The 13,285-nt window shown below is 36.2% G+C and overlaps 1 protein-coding gene across 2 annotated transcripts in view; it reads right to left on the bottom strand.

Moving 5' to 3' along the window:
• Nucleotides 1-7,537: 7,537 nt before the first annotated feature.
• The window catches only part of TMED8 (transmembrane p24 trafficking protein family member 8), a 16,244-nt gene continuing 10,496 nt past the window's right edge, over nucleotides 7,538-13,285 (bottom strand). For both annotated transcript variants that reach the window (XM_070754128.1, XM_070754120.1), the window contains one exon: nucleotides 7,538-12,541. In XM_070754128.1, the coding sequence (XP_070610229.1) occupies nucleotides 12,324-12,541 (218 nt within the window). In that variant the 3' untranslated portion in view covers nucleotides 7,538-12,323. The remainder of the gene's footprint in view (nucleotides 12,542-13,285) is intronic.

The raw sequence follows: 13,285 nt of genomic DNA, 5'->3' as shown, positions 1-13,285 counted from the left end.
CTTCTTTCCCCAGACTATACAGATTGAGTTCATGAAGTCTTTCCTGATATGCTTAAGACCTTCCACCATTTTTGTAGCCCCTCTTTGGACCTGTTCAATTTTATCAATAGCTTTTTGTAGGTGAGGTTTCTAGAACTGAACACAGTATTCCAAATCTGGTCTCTATGCAGCGCGATCACAATCTCCCTCTTCCTGCTTGTTATACCTCTAGCTATGTAGCCAAGCATTCTATTTGCTTTCCCTACTGCCTGACCACACTGTTCACCCATTTTGAGACTGTCAGACTGTTTGTTTGTAATTTGATTTGATTTGATTTAATATTTTAATTTAGTTTAATTTAATTATTTAATTTTATTTAATTTATAGGCCACCCAACTCCTTCCGGGCTCTGGGCAGCTCACAACATCTGAGTCCTACAGGATTGGGCGGCATAGGAGTTGAATAAATTAAATTAAATCTAAAAAAACAATATAAAAGGACAGTTTAAAACCCATAAAAAAACATTCATATCTTTTTGTGGCCGAATCCAGGTGGTGCCACATTGATCCAAGAACATGTTGTTTACTTAGTATCCTGGTTTGATTTATGTTGATTGCTTATTTAGTATCCATGACTATCACTAAATGTTGTATCTAATGTTTTTTGATGAAGGTGTGTTTTACAGTGACTGTGATAATGATCTATCACTATTGTTGGAAGTACACTGACAGATTATGCACCTGAGACAAGTTCTTTGTTTGTCTAATCACACTTGCCCAATAAAGAATTCTATTCTGTTCTGTTCTATTCTCAGTTATTGCTTCTAGTGAAATAGGTGGCAATAATATGGCAAGGAAAAATGCTAGAATTGTGGCAGTCCACCCATCTTCAAGCTACCAAGGTTAAGCAACACTGATTTAGAGAATGAATTCTATTATAATTCTCTTACCACTGTCAAACTATTCACTAAGGCTGCATTATTATTACTATTAGTCTTCTCATCATTCCTATCACCCATCTCCTCCCACTTATGACTCTATGACTGTAACCTGTTGCTTGTATCATTACAATTTATATTAATATTGTTTCCTGATTGCTTATTTGACCCCTATGACAATCATTAAGTGTTGTACCTCATGAGATTTGACAAATGTATCTTTTCTTTTATGTACACTGAGAGCATATGCACCAAAGACAAATTCCTTGTGTGTCAAATCATAATTGGTCAATAAAGAATTCTGTTCTGTTCTATTCTATTTGGAATGTGTGCATTTCTAGCCAGATGGACACACTTCCTACCAATTCTAATGCTGGCTATGTGGAATCATGTCAGCTTCTGAGCTTCTTGGGGTTTATTTTTTTATTTTTTATTTAAAAAGCCAAATGAGGGCAATGGGTTAAAAGATGTTCTTCTAAAAGGTTAAGCTGAAAAGAGTAACTGAACCATTTAGGATTTTTTTTAATAGCTGAAAAAGGGATCCATGATCCACATCTTTCAGCTGTGGCGGGGGGAGGGGCGTTTGCCTGGTGCACCAATTGCGACCCTATTTGGACCGGGAGTCACTGCTCACAGTCACTCATGCCCTCATCACCTCGAGGCTCGACTACTGTAATGCTCTCTACATGGGGCTACCTTTGAAAAGTGTTCGGAAACTTCAGGTTGTGCAGAATGCAGCTGCGAGAGCAATCATGGGCATTCCTAAATATGCCCATGTTACATCAACACTCCGCAGTCTGCATTGGTTGCTGATCATTTTCCGGTCACAATTCAAAGTGTTGTTTGTGACCTATAAAGCCCTTCATGGCATCGGACCAGAATATCTCCGGGACCCCCTTCTGCCGCACGAATCCCAGCGACCAGTTAGGTCCCACAGAGTTGGCCTTCTCCGGGTCCCGTCGACAAAACAATGTTGATTGGCGGGACCCAGGGGAAAAGCCTTCTCTGTGGCGGCCCCCGGCCCTCTGGAACCAGGTCCCCCCAGAGATCAGAATTGCCCCCACTCTCCTCGCCTTTCGTAAGCTCCTTAAAACCCACCTCTGTCGTCAGGCATGGAGGAACTGAGATATCCTTTCCCCCTAGGCCTATACAATTTATACATGGTATGTTTGTGTGTGCGCTTGTTTGGTTTTTAATAAGGTTTTTTTTAGTTATTTTAAATATTAGATTTGTTATATGGTGTTTTTATTATTGTTGTTAGCTGCCCCGAGTCTATTGAGAGGGGCGGCATACAAATCTAATAAATAAATAAATATACTTTTTGGTCTAAAATGTTGCTCCCAATATTCAGTGCTACTTAGCTGAACAAAAATAAAAATAGAACACCACTAGAACCAAGTTTCAAAGGGCTCCAAAGAAGAAACAAATATTGCACTGAAAGTGTTCAGCAGTGTCCCACTGGAAACACTTTTGGGAGGGACAGCTCCATGATCTCAAGGTCACCTAGTCCACTGTGCAGCAGGGTTACTGTAGCCACAGTTTTTGATCTGAAATCCAGAGCTGTTGCATTATATAGGTGGAAAGAATATGCACAATGACTGGTTTTCTCAAAAGCAGAGTATTGTATCCAGTAGAGTTACTTGAAATACGGTACTTACGTGCATCAATTGCTGTAATAAGATGTCTCTGTTGCATATTGTACATTTTGTATTTGTAAATATTGTTATGAATGCATATTAAGCCATACACATATTTGTCTGGGATTTTTTTCTTTCCTCAACATTTTCTAGATTCTCACACACGTTTGCGACAAGGAGTCTTATAAGAAACATTTGCACATTTATATAAGAAACAAATCTATTTTATTACCTATCAGCAATTATTATTATTATTATTATTATTATTATTATTATTATTATTATTATTAATTAGATTTGTATGCTGCCCCTCTCCGTAGACTAGGGGCGGCTACTACTACTTGAACACTTATGAGATATTTGTGTCAGAAGCAGATAAAAATGTTTGGCATTATTAAAAAACAAGGAGACAACCTATGACGCTTTTAATCATCCTTTCAAAGATACTTCCTTACCAGATTCCTTAATGCCTCAAAAGAAATTCTAATACAGAGGTCCCCAATTTTTGGTCCATGGACCGGCACTAGTTGGCAGCATGCCAGCCACCAGGTCTCAGAAATAAGTGAAACCCCATCCATGGGATGTAGGCAGTTTGCAAAACCATGCCCCTTCCCGTCCATGGCAAAACCTCTCTCCATGGAATCAGTCCCTGGTACCCAAAAGGCTGAGGACCATTGTTCTAATGTACTGCCTTCACTGGAAAAGTTGGAACACATTCAAAGTAGAGGTGGGTTTCAGCAGGTTCTGGCCAGTTCTGGAGAATCGGTAGCAGAAATTTTGAGTAGTTCAGAGAACTGATAAATACCACCACTGACTGGCCTCAAACAACCACCCACCTGTTCTCTGCCTCTCGAGTCCCAGCTGATTGGCAGGAAATGGGGATTTTGCAGTATTCTTCCCTTGGAGTGGGTTGGGGATGGTGATTTTGCAGTATCTTCCCCTGCCATGCCCACCAAGCCACGCCCACCAAGCCACTCCACTTCATGCCCACCAAGCCATGGCCACAAAAACGGTAGTAAAGAAAATTTGAATTCCACCATTAATTCAAAGATGCATGTGCCTTGAAAATAACCTAAGCTGAAATGTACAGCGCAGTCAACCTTTAGCATAGAAAATTTAATTATTATTTATTTATTTATTTATTGTTAGAGTTGGAAGGGACCATGCGGGTCATCAAGTCCAACCCCCTGCCTAAGCAGGAACCCTATAGCATCCCAGCCAAATGGCAGTTCAATTTCCTCTTTAAAATGTCCATAGTATTGGAGTTCACAACGTCCGCTGATAGGTTGTTCCACTGGTTGATTGTTCTGACCGTCAGGAAGTTCTTCCTTATTTCCAGGTTGAATCTCTCCTTGGTCAGCTTCCAGCCATTGTTCCTCGTCCGGCCCTCCAGTGCCCTGGAGAATAAAGTGATCCCCTCCTCTCTGTGGCAACCCCTCGTATACCTGTAAACTGCTATCATGTCATGTTTTATGACATTTTGTGCTATAAACTGTTTTATATTATTTTTAAGCCACCGTGAGTCCTCAGGGAGTGGGAGGCATATAAATTCAATTAATCAAATTAAATTTCAATTGCACATGAGTCGTGGATCCCAAATTCCAGACATATTCTTTATATTAAATGAGATATGAGGGTTCAAAAATGGTTGCCCTATGATGCATCATTTTGCCCAATTAAAGGTTACTGGAACAAGGATTTTAGAGAGATAGTATAATGTGCAGCAGAAATACCAAAGGAAATCGAGAAATTGTATTTGGATTATTGATACATCAGAATAGCATTGAGAACACAGGACAGTAACAATTTACATCATTTATGTAATAACGTTGGGTTTAGTAATGTGATTGTTATTATTATTATTATTATTATTATTTATTAGATTTGTATGCCGTTCTATGCGGTTCTATAAATATTTTTTCATAATTCAATAATTATTCTGCTAGTTTTAAGAATGGAAAATTTTAGCAAGATACTGAAACTTTGCATCTTCACTACCTCACCTTTAGTATGACTGCCACACAGGATATCCTGCTTAGCCCTCTAACCTCTGCAAGATAAAAAATGATTAACCACACAGGATGGGTGAAATAAAGTGGTTATAGACAAAGCACGCTTCTGTTTATTATCTTCTTGTTTTGCTTTTTATATTTTTAATGTTTTAATAATGATAGCAGTTTTACATATTTGTCAAATTGTTTTTAATTTTGTTGTACATATTCAGTCACTTTTGGTGAGCTGGGTAGCTATATAAATTAGCTAAATACATAATAATAATAAAATCAAATCATATATGTTCTGATCTATTACAAAGCAACAGAGAAGGGTTGTTGGATTGATGACCTCCATATTTATAATTTAAAGACTATTTTCATCCAACTATCTGAAGAATTTAGAGATGTAAAACTATAACATCATCATAAAATAATATTGATGAAAAAAGATCCTTTCTGTACATATACAAGCCTTACAAATGTAGTTTTATTATACATTTGGGAAGGAATCTACTCAAGGTAGAATGTCATTTCAAGTTTTTTTCTAACTGCTTTAAAAAAGTGCTTGCTTTGAATGACAAATGATAGATCCATTGATCTGTCTAGCCTATAATAATTGATTCCTGAAAAGTTGCATTTGGGGAGACCGATCCTCCCTTTTGTACCTGTCAAGATCCATCATATATTTAAAAATCAACCTCTATGTTGGAAATACCTATTTCCAGTACTATCTTTATTCCCAATAATACTTTGCAGTTTAAAGGGGCTGCATGAGCTTCCTTTAAAAATTGAAAATGATGAATGGTTGGAAGTATGATTAGCTGCAACAAAAAGGCTAGATAAGGAAGGGTTAATAATGTGTGCAGACCTTAGTTGCAGAAGCTACATTGGCCGCCTATTTGCTTCCGGGTACAATGGTTGTTATCTTAAAAGACTTCATGGCTCAGGACCAGGTTATCTGAGGGACTGTTTCTTGCCAGTCACATCTGCCCGAACCACTAGAGCAGGGAGGCAAGTAATGTTGTGGGTCCCATCCCCTAGGGCAGTGATGGCAAACCTATGGCATGGGTGCCACAGGTGGCACACGAAGCCATATCTGCTGGCACGTGAGTTATTGCCCTAGCTCAGCTTCAGTATGCATGTGCCCACTGGCCAGCGGATTTTCAGCTTGCATGGAAGTTCTGGGAGGGCATTTTTGGCTTCTGGAGGGCCTTCAGGGGATGGGGGAGGCCATTTTTACCCTTTAGACCCTGGTGAAGGTGAAACTTGAGCCTATTGGGCCCCCAGAAGTTGGGAAATGGGCTGTTTCTGGCCTACAGAGAGCCTTCAGCAATTTTTGCCCTCCCCAGGCATTGAATTATGGGTGTGGGCACTCGCGCTGCTGCAATAGTGTGTGCGCACATGCTTTCGGCACCTAAGGGAAAAAAGGTTCGCTATCACTGCCCTAGGGAAATACACTTGGTGGTACCAGAAGGGCCTTCTCTGTGGTGGCTCCTCTGGAACATAATCCCTTCAGAGATTAGAATGGCCTCCACCCTGACACTTTTCTGGAAGGTGCTGAAGACCTGCTTTTGCCAGCAGGCCTGGGGAACAGGATGGAACCTGTTAAATGGCTCGTATGATATGTTGTCACTAGAGCAGGGGTTGGGGTTTATTATTTTATTATATTATCATTTCATTGTTCTTATATGATAATTTTATATTCTTATAAGCTGCCTTGAGTCACTATGTGCAAATAGGCAGCAATATACTCGTAAATCTCCTAAATAAATGAAATAAATAATAAATAATGTCCTACAAGAAAGCGTAGGGAGCACACATCCGGCCTTGGGCCCCAAGTTTGACAGCCCTGGCCTAGAGGGTGTGGCATACAGCAATTTGATGAATTTGATGTTTACTAATGTAGCAACCAGACATGTCTTATTGCATTCTTTAACAGTGACAAAATTGATGGACCAGCCAATTCCTGTAAACATTATTTACTTAGACTTCATTAAGGCATTTGATAAAGTACTACTTTATCTTATCAACCTACTACTTGATAGGATAGAAAAATGTGGGTTAGGCAACACCAGCACCAGATGGATTCATAATTGGCTGACCAACCACACTCAGTATGTTTAATGGAACTGCATTTTACATGAAGTATTCTATGACTCTGTCTTAGCCCCAGTACAATTCAATATCTCCATCATCAATTATTTTGGCAAGGGGATGGAAAGGGAACTCCTCAATATTTTTTTTGACAACATCAAACCAGCAGGAATAGCCAACACTGCAGAAGAAAGGCTCAAGATACAGAAGGATCTCAACAGACTTGAATACTGGGTCCTATCTAACAAAAGGAAATCCAATGCTGAGGAAAGTGAGCTTCTACATTTAGGCAAGAAAAACCAAGTGCACAGGTAAAGGTCAGTGATGGCTAACCTTTTCTGGACCGAGTGCCCAAAGCGCAAGTGCATGTGTGAATGCATGCGCACATGCATGTACCCTCACAATCAATGCACATGTGATTCCCATGTATGCAGACCCATACATGAACTGGGGTAATGGCTTGTATGCTCAGAGAGGGCATTGTTTGTCATGCCATAGGAGAGATGCAATCAAGAACTAACGAAAAATTTCTTGAGTGTTAGAACTATTAATCAGTAGAACAACTTGCCTCCAGAAGTTGTGGATGCTCCAACACTGGATATTTTAAAGAAGAAACTGGACAACTGCTTGTCTGAAATGTTTCCTGCTTTAGCAGGGTTTGGACTAGAAGACCTTTAAGGGTCTTCTGTTATTCTACTAACCGCTGCTGAATGGAGAGCTATCTGCTGCCGATTTTTCAAGTGTATTTGTAATACAGTATATTCTAAACACTGTATCTTCCAATACAAAAAGATGCAGGCTTTTAGCTGATATGTAACAACTGTATAAGGTTTCAAAAACTTTAGTGGTGAATGTAATCCAAAGCCGATCATTTAAATAGGAGAAAAACATAAAACTTTGCAGAAGGATGAAAATCTTTAATGAAATAACTTTTTAAAAGTCAAATACAGTCACAAAACCATGGTTCTAAACAATATAACAAACATCAATCAAATTCTGAAAGAAACAACAATACAACTAGTTAGACTGTACTAGAATAATCAACCCAGTGCCATAACTTGTAAAATGCCTTCTCCATTTAAAAAAAATATTTGGGAGAGTAAGAGAATGTAAACCAAATTGTTAAGAAAATTATAAATACGTTCACTACAGAATAAAAACTATGGAACAAAATAGAATTGAATTTCATCTGAAGGGTATATTTTAATTATAATCCAATAATTTAAAACTATAAACCAGTCTGCTTTATTTCAAAGAGTTAATGTTACTGATAAAAATGCACATAATAATCCTTTATTCTTGTTATTAGGGACAATATTGTATATTTGATAAAATTTAGACCTCCTAAGTATAAAGCCTAGCAGAAAGCAAGTACTGGAAAGTAATAAAAGTTATACATTTATTAATTGAATTAATCAAAATGTTATTGAAGTCTAAATATTAAAATATTTCCTCTGATGCCAAACTATCACAAATATCCATGGATTAGCCAAAGGCTTACTAATATATTGGTATTAAATTACAATGTAACTACTTTCTAGCATACCAGTCTGACCTCTTTACAGAGCTCTCCTTTAACCGTAATTATTTAGAAATAAATCTTATAGAGACTGAGAGACCTGCTCCCAAATTAATTTATTTAGGCCTGCATTTAAGCATTTCTAGACTTATTATTTTGAGACTAAGCCATTTTAAAATGCTATATTCTACATTCAAATAAATCTCACAGACTCTTTTAAATCAATATAAGCAATTTCACTGTATTAATACTAGTCACTATACTGTAAATGCTTTTGGTCCAAAAATTTAGTCTTGATTTTGCTTACTCAGCCTTTGTGTATCCTATAAAGAAATAGTCCACATGCAGTAGTTATTACTACAAAAGTTATCGCAATCCTATGATGAATAAATCAACAGCAATTATAAAATGTTTTAAGATCAGATAATCTCCCTAATTTCTCATTAGCAATTTAAGGTTCAGATTGCATGAATTTTGGTCTTATATTATGAAGGTTAAGGGATAAAACAAAATGTTTTTGTTTAATGTAAGATTTACCATGAAATTGTCAGTGAATTCTCTACTTTGAACTGTCCCCAAATTGCGTCAATATGACTTTCATGCTCTTTATCTATAGAATTCTACTGGATTTATGAAGACAATTAAGAGGAATATGTCTTGAAAATACAAGTCCTCATGGTGCAAGAAGACTTACACGACAATGCCGTACAGCAGGTCTGCTTAGAAACAGGCCCAAATTTTAATTGGATTTAAGTGCACTTGGGAGTATAGCAATCATCTCATATCACAATTATTTATGAACCAGGATTTTGGCAATTATCTCGTAGTTAAAATGAGCCAAAGAAAAATTATCAATAATATCTTATCTCCAATCTCATCCAAGATTAGTTCCAATAATGTCTGTTTAGCTTGCTTGTCATATTTAGAGGAAATATACCAAATTTTACCTATTTAAAACAATACATGCTGAGTATATTAATATGCTTAAAGTGTGACTTAAGTGGAAGTAAAATAAATTAAAAATGCTTAATTTATATATTGGGACTAACTAGATCATATTCTCCCTTTTAAGTTGTCATATACTGCATATACTAATTATTCATTTGTGCTACTTCTTTACGCTACCATATGAACATGGCCAAAGTCTTTTATTTCTCATACATTATTGGACAATCATACGATTATTTTATTTTAGTACATTTCTATTACACTTTAACTTCTCAATCTAAAATAATAGCTAATTTATCTCAGGTGAAATTATATTTCTATTTTCATCTACAACAATGCATGAAAATTTTCTAGAATTATTTCAGGCAAGGATAACAGCTCACTCTAAGAATTTTCCACATATTTAGTTAGCATGTGATTACAGAATTTTAGGTCTGAAATCCAAGCAGCACATATAGCTTTATAATTTTTCACAGTAGAAAGAGAAACAAATCACAGAAATACTTTGACTTGGCCTGAGATTAGTTAGTCTTTGGCTAAGAGGTACAGATAATGTAAAGCTTATGCATGTATATATACAACTCATACATGGAGAAGAAATATTACCTGATTCATCAAAACAGTATAAACTTTTAAGAGGTGCTCTATCTGGAACCTTAATCCTTCTGTTTAAACAACATTTCATCATTATTGAGCAAATTAATTTCCTTAATCAAATGAGCAAAGTATATATGAAGGGCAGTCAATTTTAAACTGATTAGTTCAGTAGGAACAAATCTGAAAGTGCTGTCGTTAAAGAAAGAATGGAAAGGAAGGCACAAAGGCTTTTGCTCAGCTGGTATCTATTGCACTTTTAACTTGCTTCACATTTCAATCTTTTTCTCTTTTCTAAAAACTAATTCCTCTATTTTCTATTTGCAGATAGAAAAGATGCTGTAATTTCAAAACTTATCTACATTAAACCTTTAGAAGATACTCTGGGACTTAAGATCAAATGCAGCTGCTTTGCTGCGAAAGATGTTCATGTTACTCAAGAGTTAAAAATAGAGCTCTGTAATTTAAGTCAACACAAATTTGCACATTTAAAATATATATCTTTTTTTTTTGTATTTCTTCAAGAAAACATTAGCCAAAGCAAACAAATCTGTTTCATTTTCTGAACTCTAAACAAAGCGAACTCTTTGGATTGAAAACAGGGACAAACATTTTTTTGTACAGTGTGGGACATCTAGAGATAAGCCTTAATTGAAAATGAGTTCAACAATAACATGAATTTACAAACGGGGAAGAGATAGAACATTAAATGTTGCTCATATTTCACAATAAACAATTTGGTGGCTTCTCCTACTTGGGGGGGGGGGGCGTTCTTCAAGACTGTTTTAAAAAATCAGCAACTCTGAATCAGAAAATCAATTTGTACTATAGTTTTCTTTCTTCCACAAAATGATGTTCCTTGCAGTTATTGTACTTTAAAATGCTGTAATAATTTCTCCACTCTCATCTTAAAGAATTTAAAAAATGGGAAGGAGTAGCCACATTTGATTTGCTCTTTAAAGTTAGTAGTACATATTTATCCATTTCCCATTTCAAATCTGAAAACATTGAGTTTATTTACCAATTATTTTTTTAAAAGCTTGAGATAGGAGTCAAGTTCATTTCCTCTATGTATGTTTCTCACTAAAAATATGGCAGAAATAGAAAATCAGCAAGCTTCAACAAAAATACCTCTTAGGAACATTGCCCAAGGTCTGCTACTTACAATAAATATTTGGTATAATCATGCAAAGGGTTAAGCATATTGGACAAACATCACAAGAAACAGCAGCTTTAAAAAGGCTTGCTCGAATATGCCCCTGAAATTTTAAGTATATTATATGTCTTCTGCTACAGGGACAACATGAGCTGTACATATACATTCTATAAAACCTGAGCTATGGAAGATAATATGATTGCCAACTGGTAACTGCAATAAGTAGCTCTGCTATATTATGCTTACGCTATATTAAATATTGGCAATGATTTTGAAGTCTGAATAAACAACAAAGGGCTGTCAAACTCACATGAGTTTAACAACCCTGTTGTAAAAGAAATACTTGCTGACTCAATATTTTATATGGGGAGGGGGCTTTTGTGGACCACTCTTCCATATAAATTATAAAATAATCGCTGAAAGACAATACTTGTAATAGACCAAAGGACTAATTTCTGCCTGCCCATTGTAATATAGTTCAGAATTGCTTTTTGTCATTGGTATCTTGTATCTGTCTGCCTATTGGTACAGTAACTATTAGGTGCTTGTGTAATATATTTAAAATATGTAAAGTCTTACTCATGGAAATGTTTGCTCCTAGGAATATGGAAGCACTATGGTAAATATCTTTCATTTAGCATCTACATAAATGAAATAGACATTTCCTACCCTCTGAAATAACAGCTCCTGGCTTGGTTCAGTTTTAAGTTATGCTCCAAACATAATATTTAAAATTTTTTTTTTTTTGAATTTTACCAATTTTTCTACAATTTAATGCTGCAAAATGTTGCCCATAGAACAGCATATTGTGCCCCCAAAACTATGAATTCTGGAACTGGAGAAGCCTTTGTTGATGTCTGCTTCCCGGATAATTCATCAAAAGCAGAACTGAGAAGGCATGATTTTTTCTTAAAGGTATGTTGTTCTCTTATTGAAAGAGAATGATGCAGTTTGGATTCCATCCAGCCAAGCTGTAAAACATATACAAACAACTGAGTAGATGACCATTTATGGGAGGAAGATGGGAGAAGACAGCCTGCCAGTGGCCTGAGTAGGCAACACACATACCATTCTACAACATTTTCACTACAAAGCAAATGGCAGTGTACAATATCATAGTAACAACGTAGGTCTGGGCAGAGTTCTATAGGCTGTTTTGGCAGCTGATTCCAGTCAGTATTTGTAACCAGTAGAATAGGACGAGATAATATATATATTTCCAAAGAGAAGGCATGTTTTAACTTTGGTTCATGTAAATGCAATCAAAAGAAAAACAGACATCGTATGTCTGGTGACTTGCTTGCTATTACTGTATTAAAATTTCAGCTCTGTGTCTGCATACAACAAAGTGGAACTGCTAATGATTATTTCCTCCATTTTGGACAATGGGACAAATAGGAAGGGCATATAACAAAATTTGGCCATCACAAGATACACATATTAGTCTTGGCAACAAAACTATTTTTTAGGTGGCATAATAAACATGAAAAAAAAGAATCTTGTTGCGTAGGAGAGAGTAAGAATTGTCAAATTTCAGCAAGTAGATGCCCTCCCCTGGATAATCATGGCTGCCTATTTGCACTTCTTGGTGGCTGTCCCTACGGTAGACTGGCATGATCTCCCCATAACGGTTCCGCAAATAGCCTTTGGCTCCTTTTTCCACATCACCAACAGGAATAGTACCTGAGAAGGAAAACACACAGCATATATATCAGCTATAAAAACTAATAGGAGGAGGCCATAGAGATTCAGGATTGTGGATCTAATTAAAGAAGCTTACACACAGAGAACATCATCACAGGTTTCATCTGGAGATAAGACTTTTCATATTTATACTGGAACCTGAGAAAGTTCCAATCATGTCATTTAAAAACAAACAAACTACAATCAAATTCCTAAACTGTTTTATAAATAAAAAACATAAAATACTTACTGAATCTCTAAATATTGTCATTATTTATATGTATTATTAATTATATGCATCATTAATTATATGTATTTTGCACATTTGCATGATTGATTAAAAAATAAAATGGGAAAGATTTTCCTCTCCTTGTCATTTTATTCAATGGGCCTTCTAAGTGGCCCATTTTGTTCCATAAAAAAACAGTGATGCTCATCAGTGTAAAAGAAGCAATAAGGAACACTTGATTTCCATGTTCCATGCACTGATTTATTCCAATGTTTACATTCCAACTTCTAGCAAGTGAGGGATTTTCTATCTTATACTGCAATAAAAGCAAGAAAAGAATAAGGCAATTTCTGCAGTCAGTCTACAATTATAGAATTGTTCCCTGAGTTACGGGGAAAGAACTCTTGCTAGTTTTATGGGAAGATGTGTAAAGTTTATTAATTTCAGAGGACTGTGAAGGTGCCTATAGATCCTATGACTCAGGAATGTCATCAGCAGATCCTGAAATTGTACTA

Source organism: Erythrolamprus reginae, chromosome 1 (genome assembly GCF_031021105.1).
Source record: "Erythrolamprus reginae isolate rEryReg1 chromosome 1, rEryReg1.hap1, whole genome shotgun sequence".
Classification (NCBI taxonomy): domain Eukaryota; kingdom Metazoa; phylum Chordata; class Lepidosauria; order Squamata; family Dipsadidae; genus Erythrolamprus; species Erythrolamprus reginae.
This window is presented reverse-complemented; position numbering and strand designations above follow the sequence as displayed.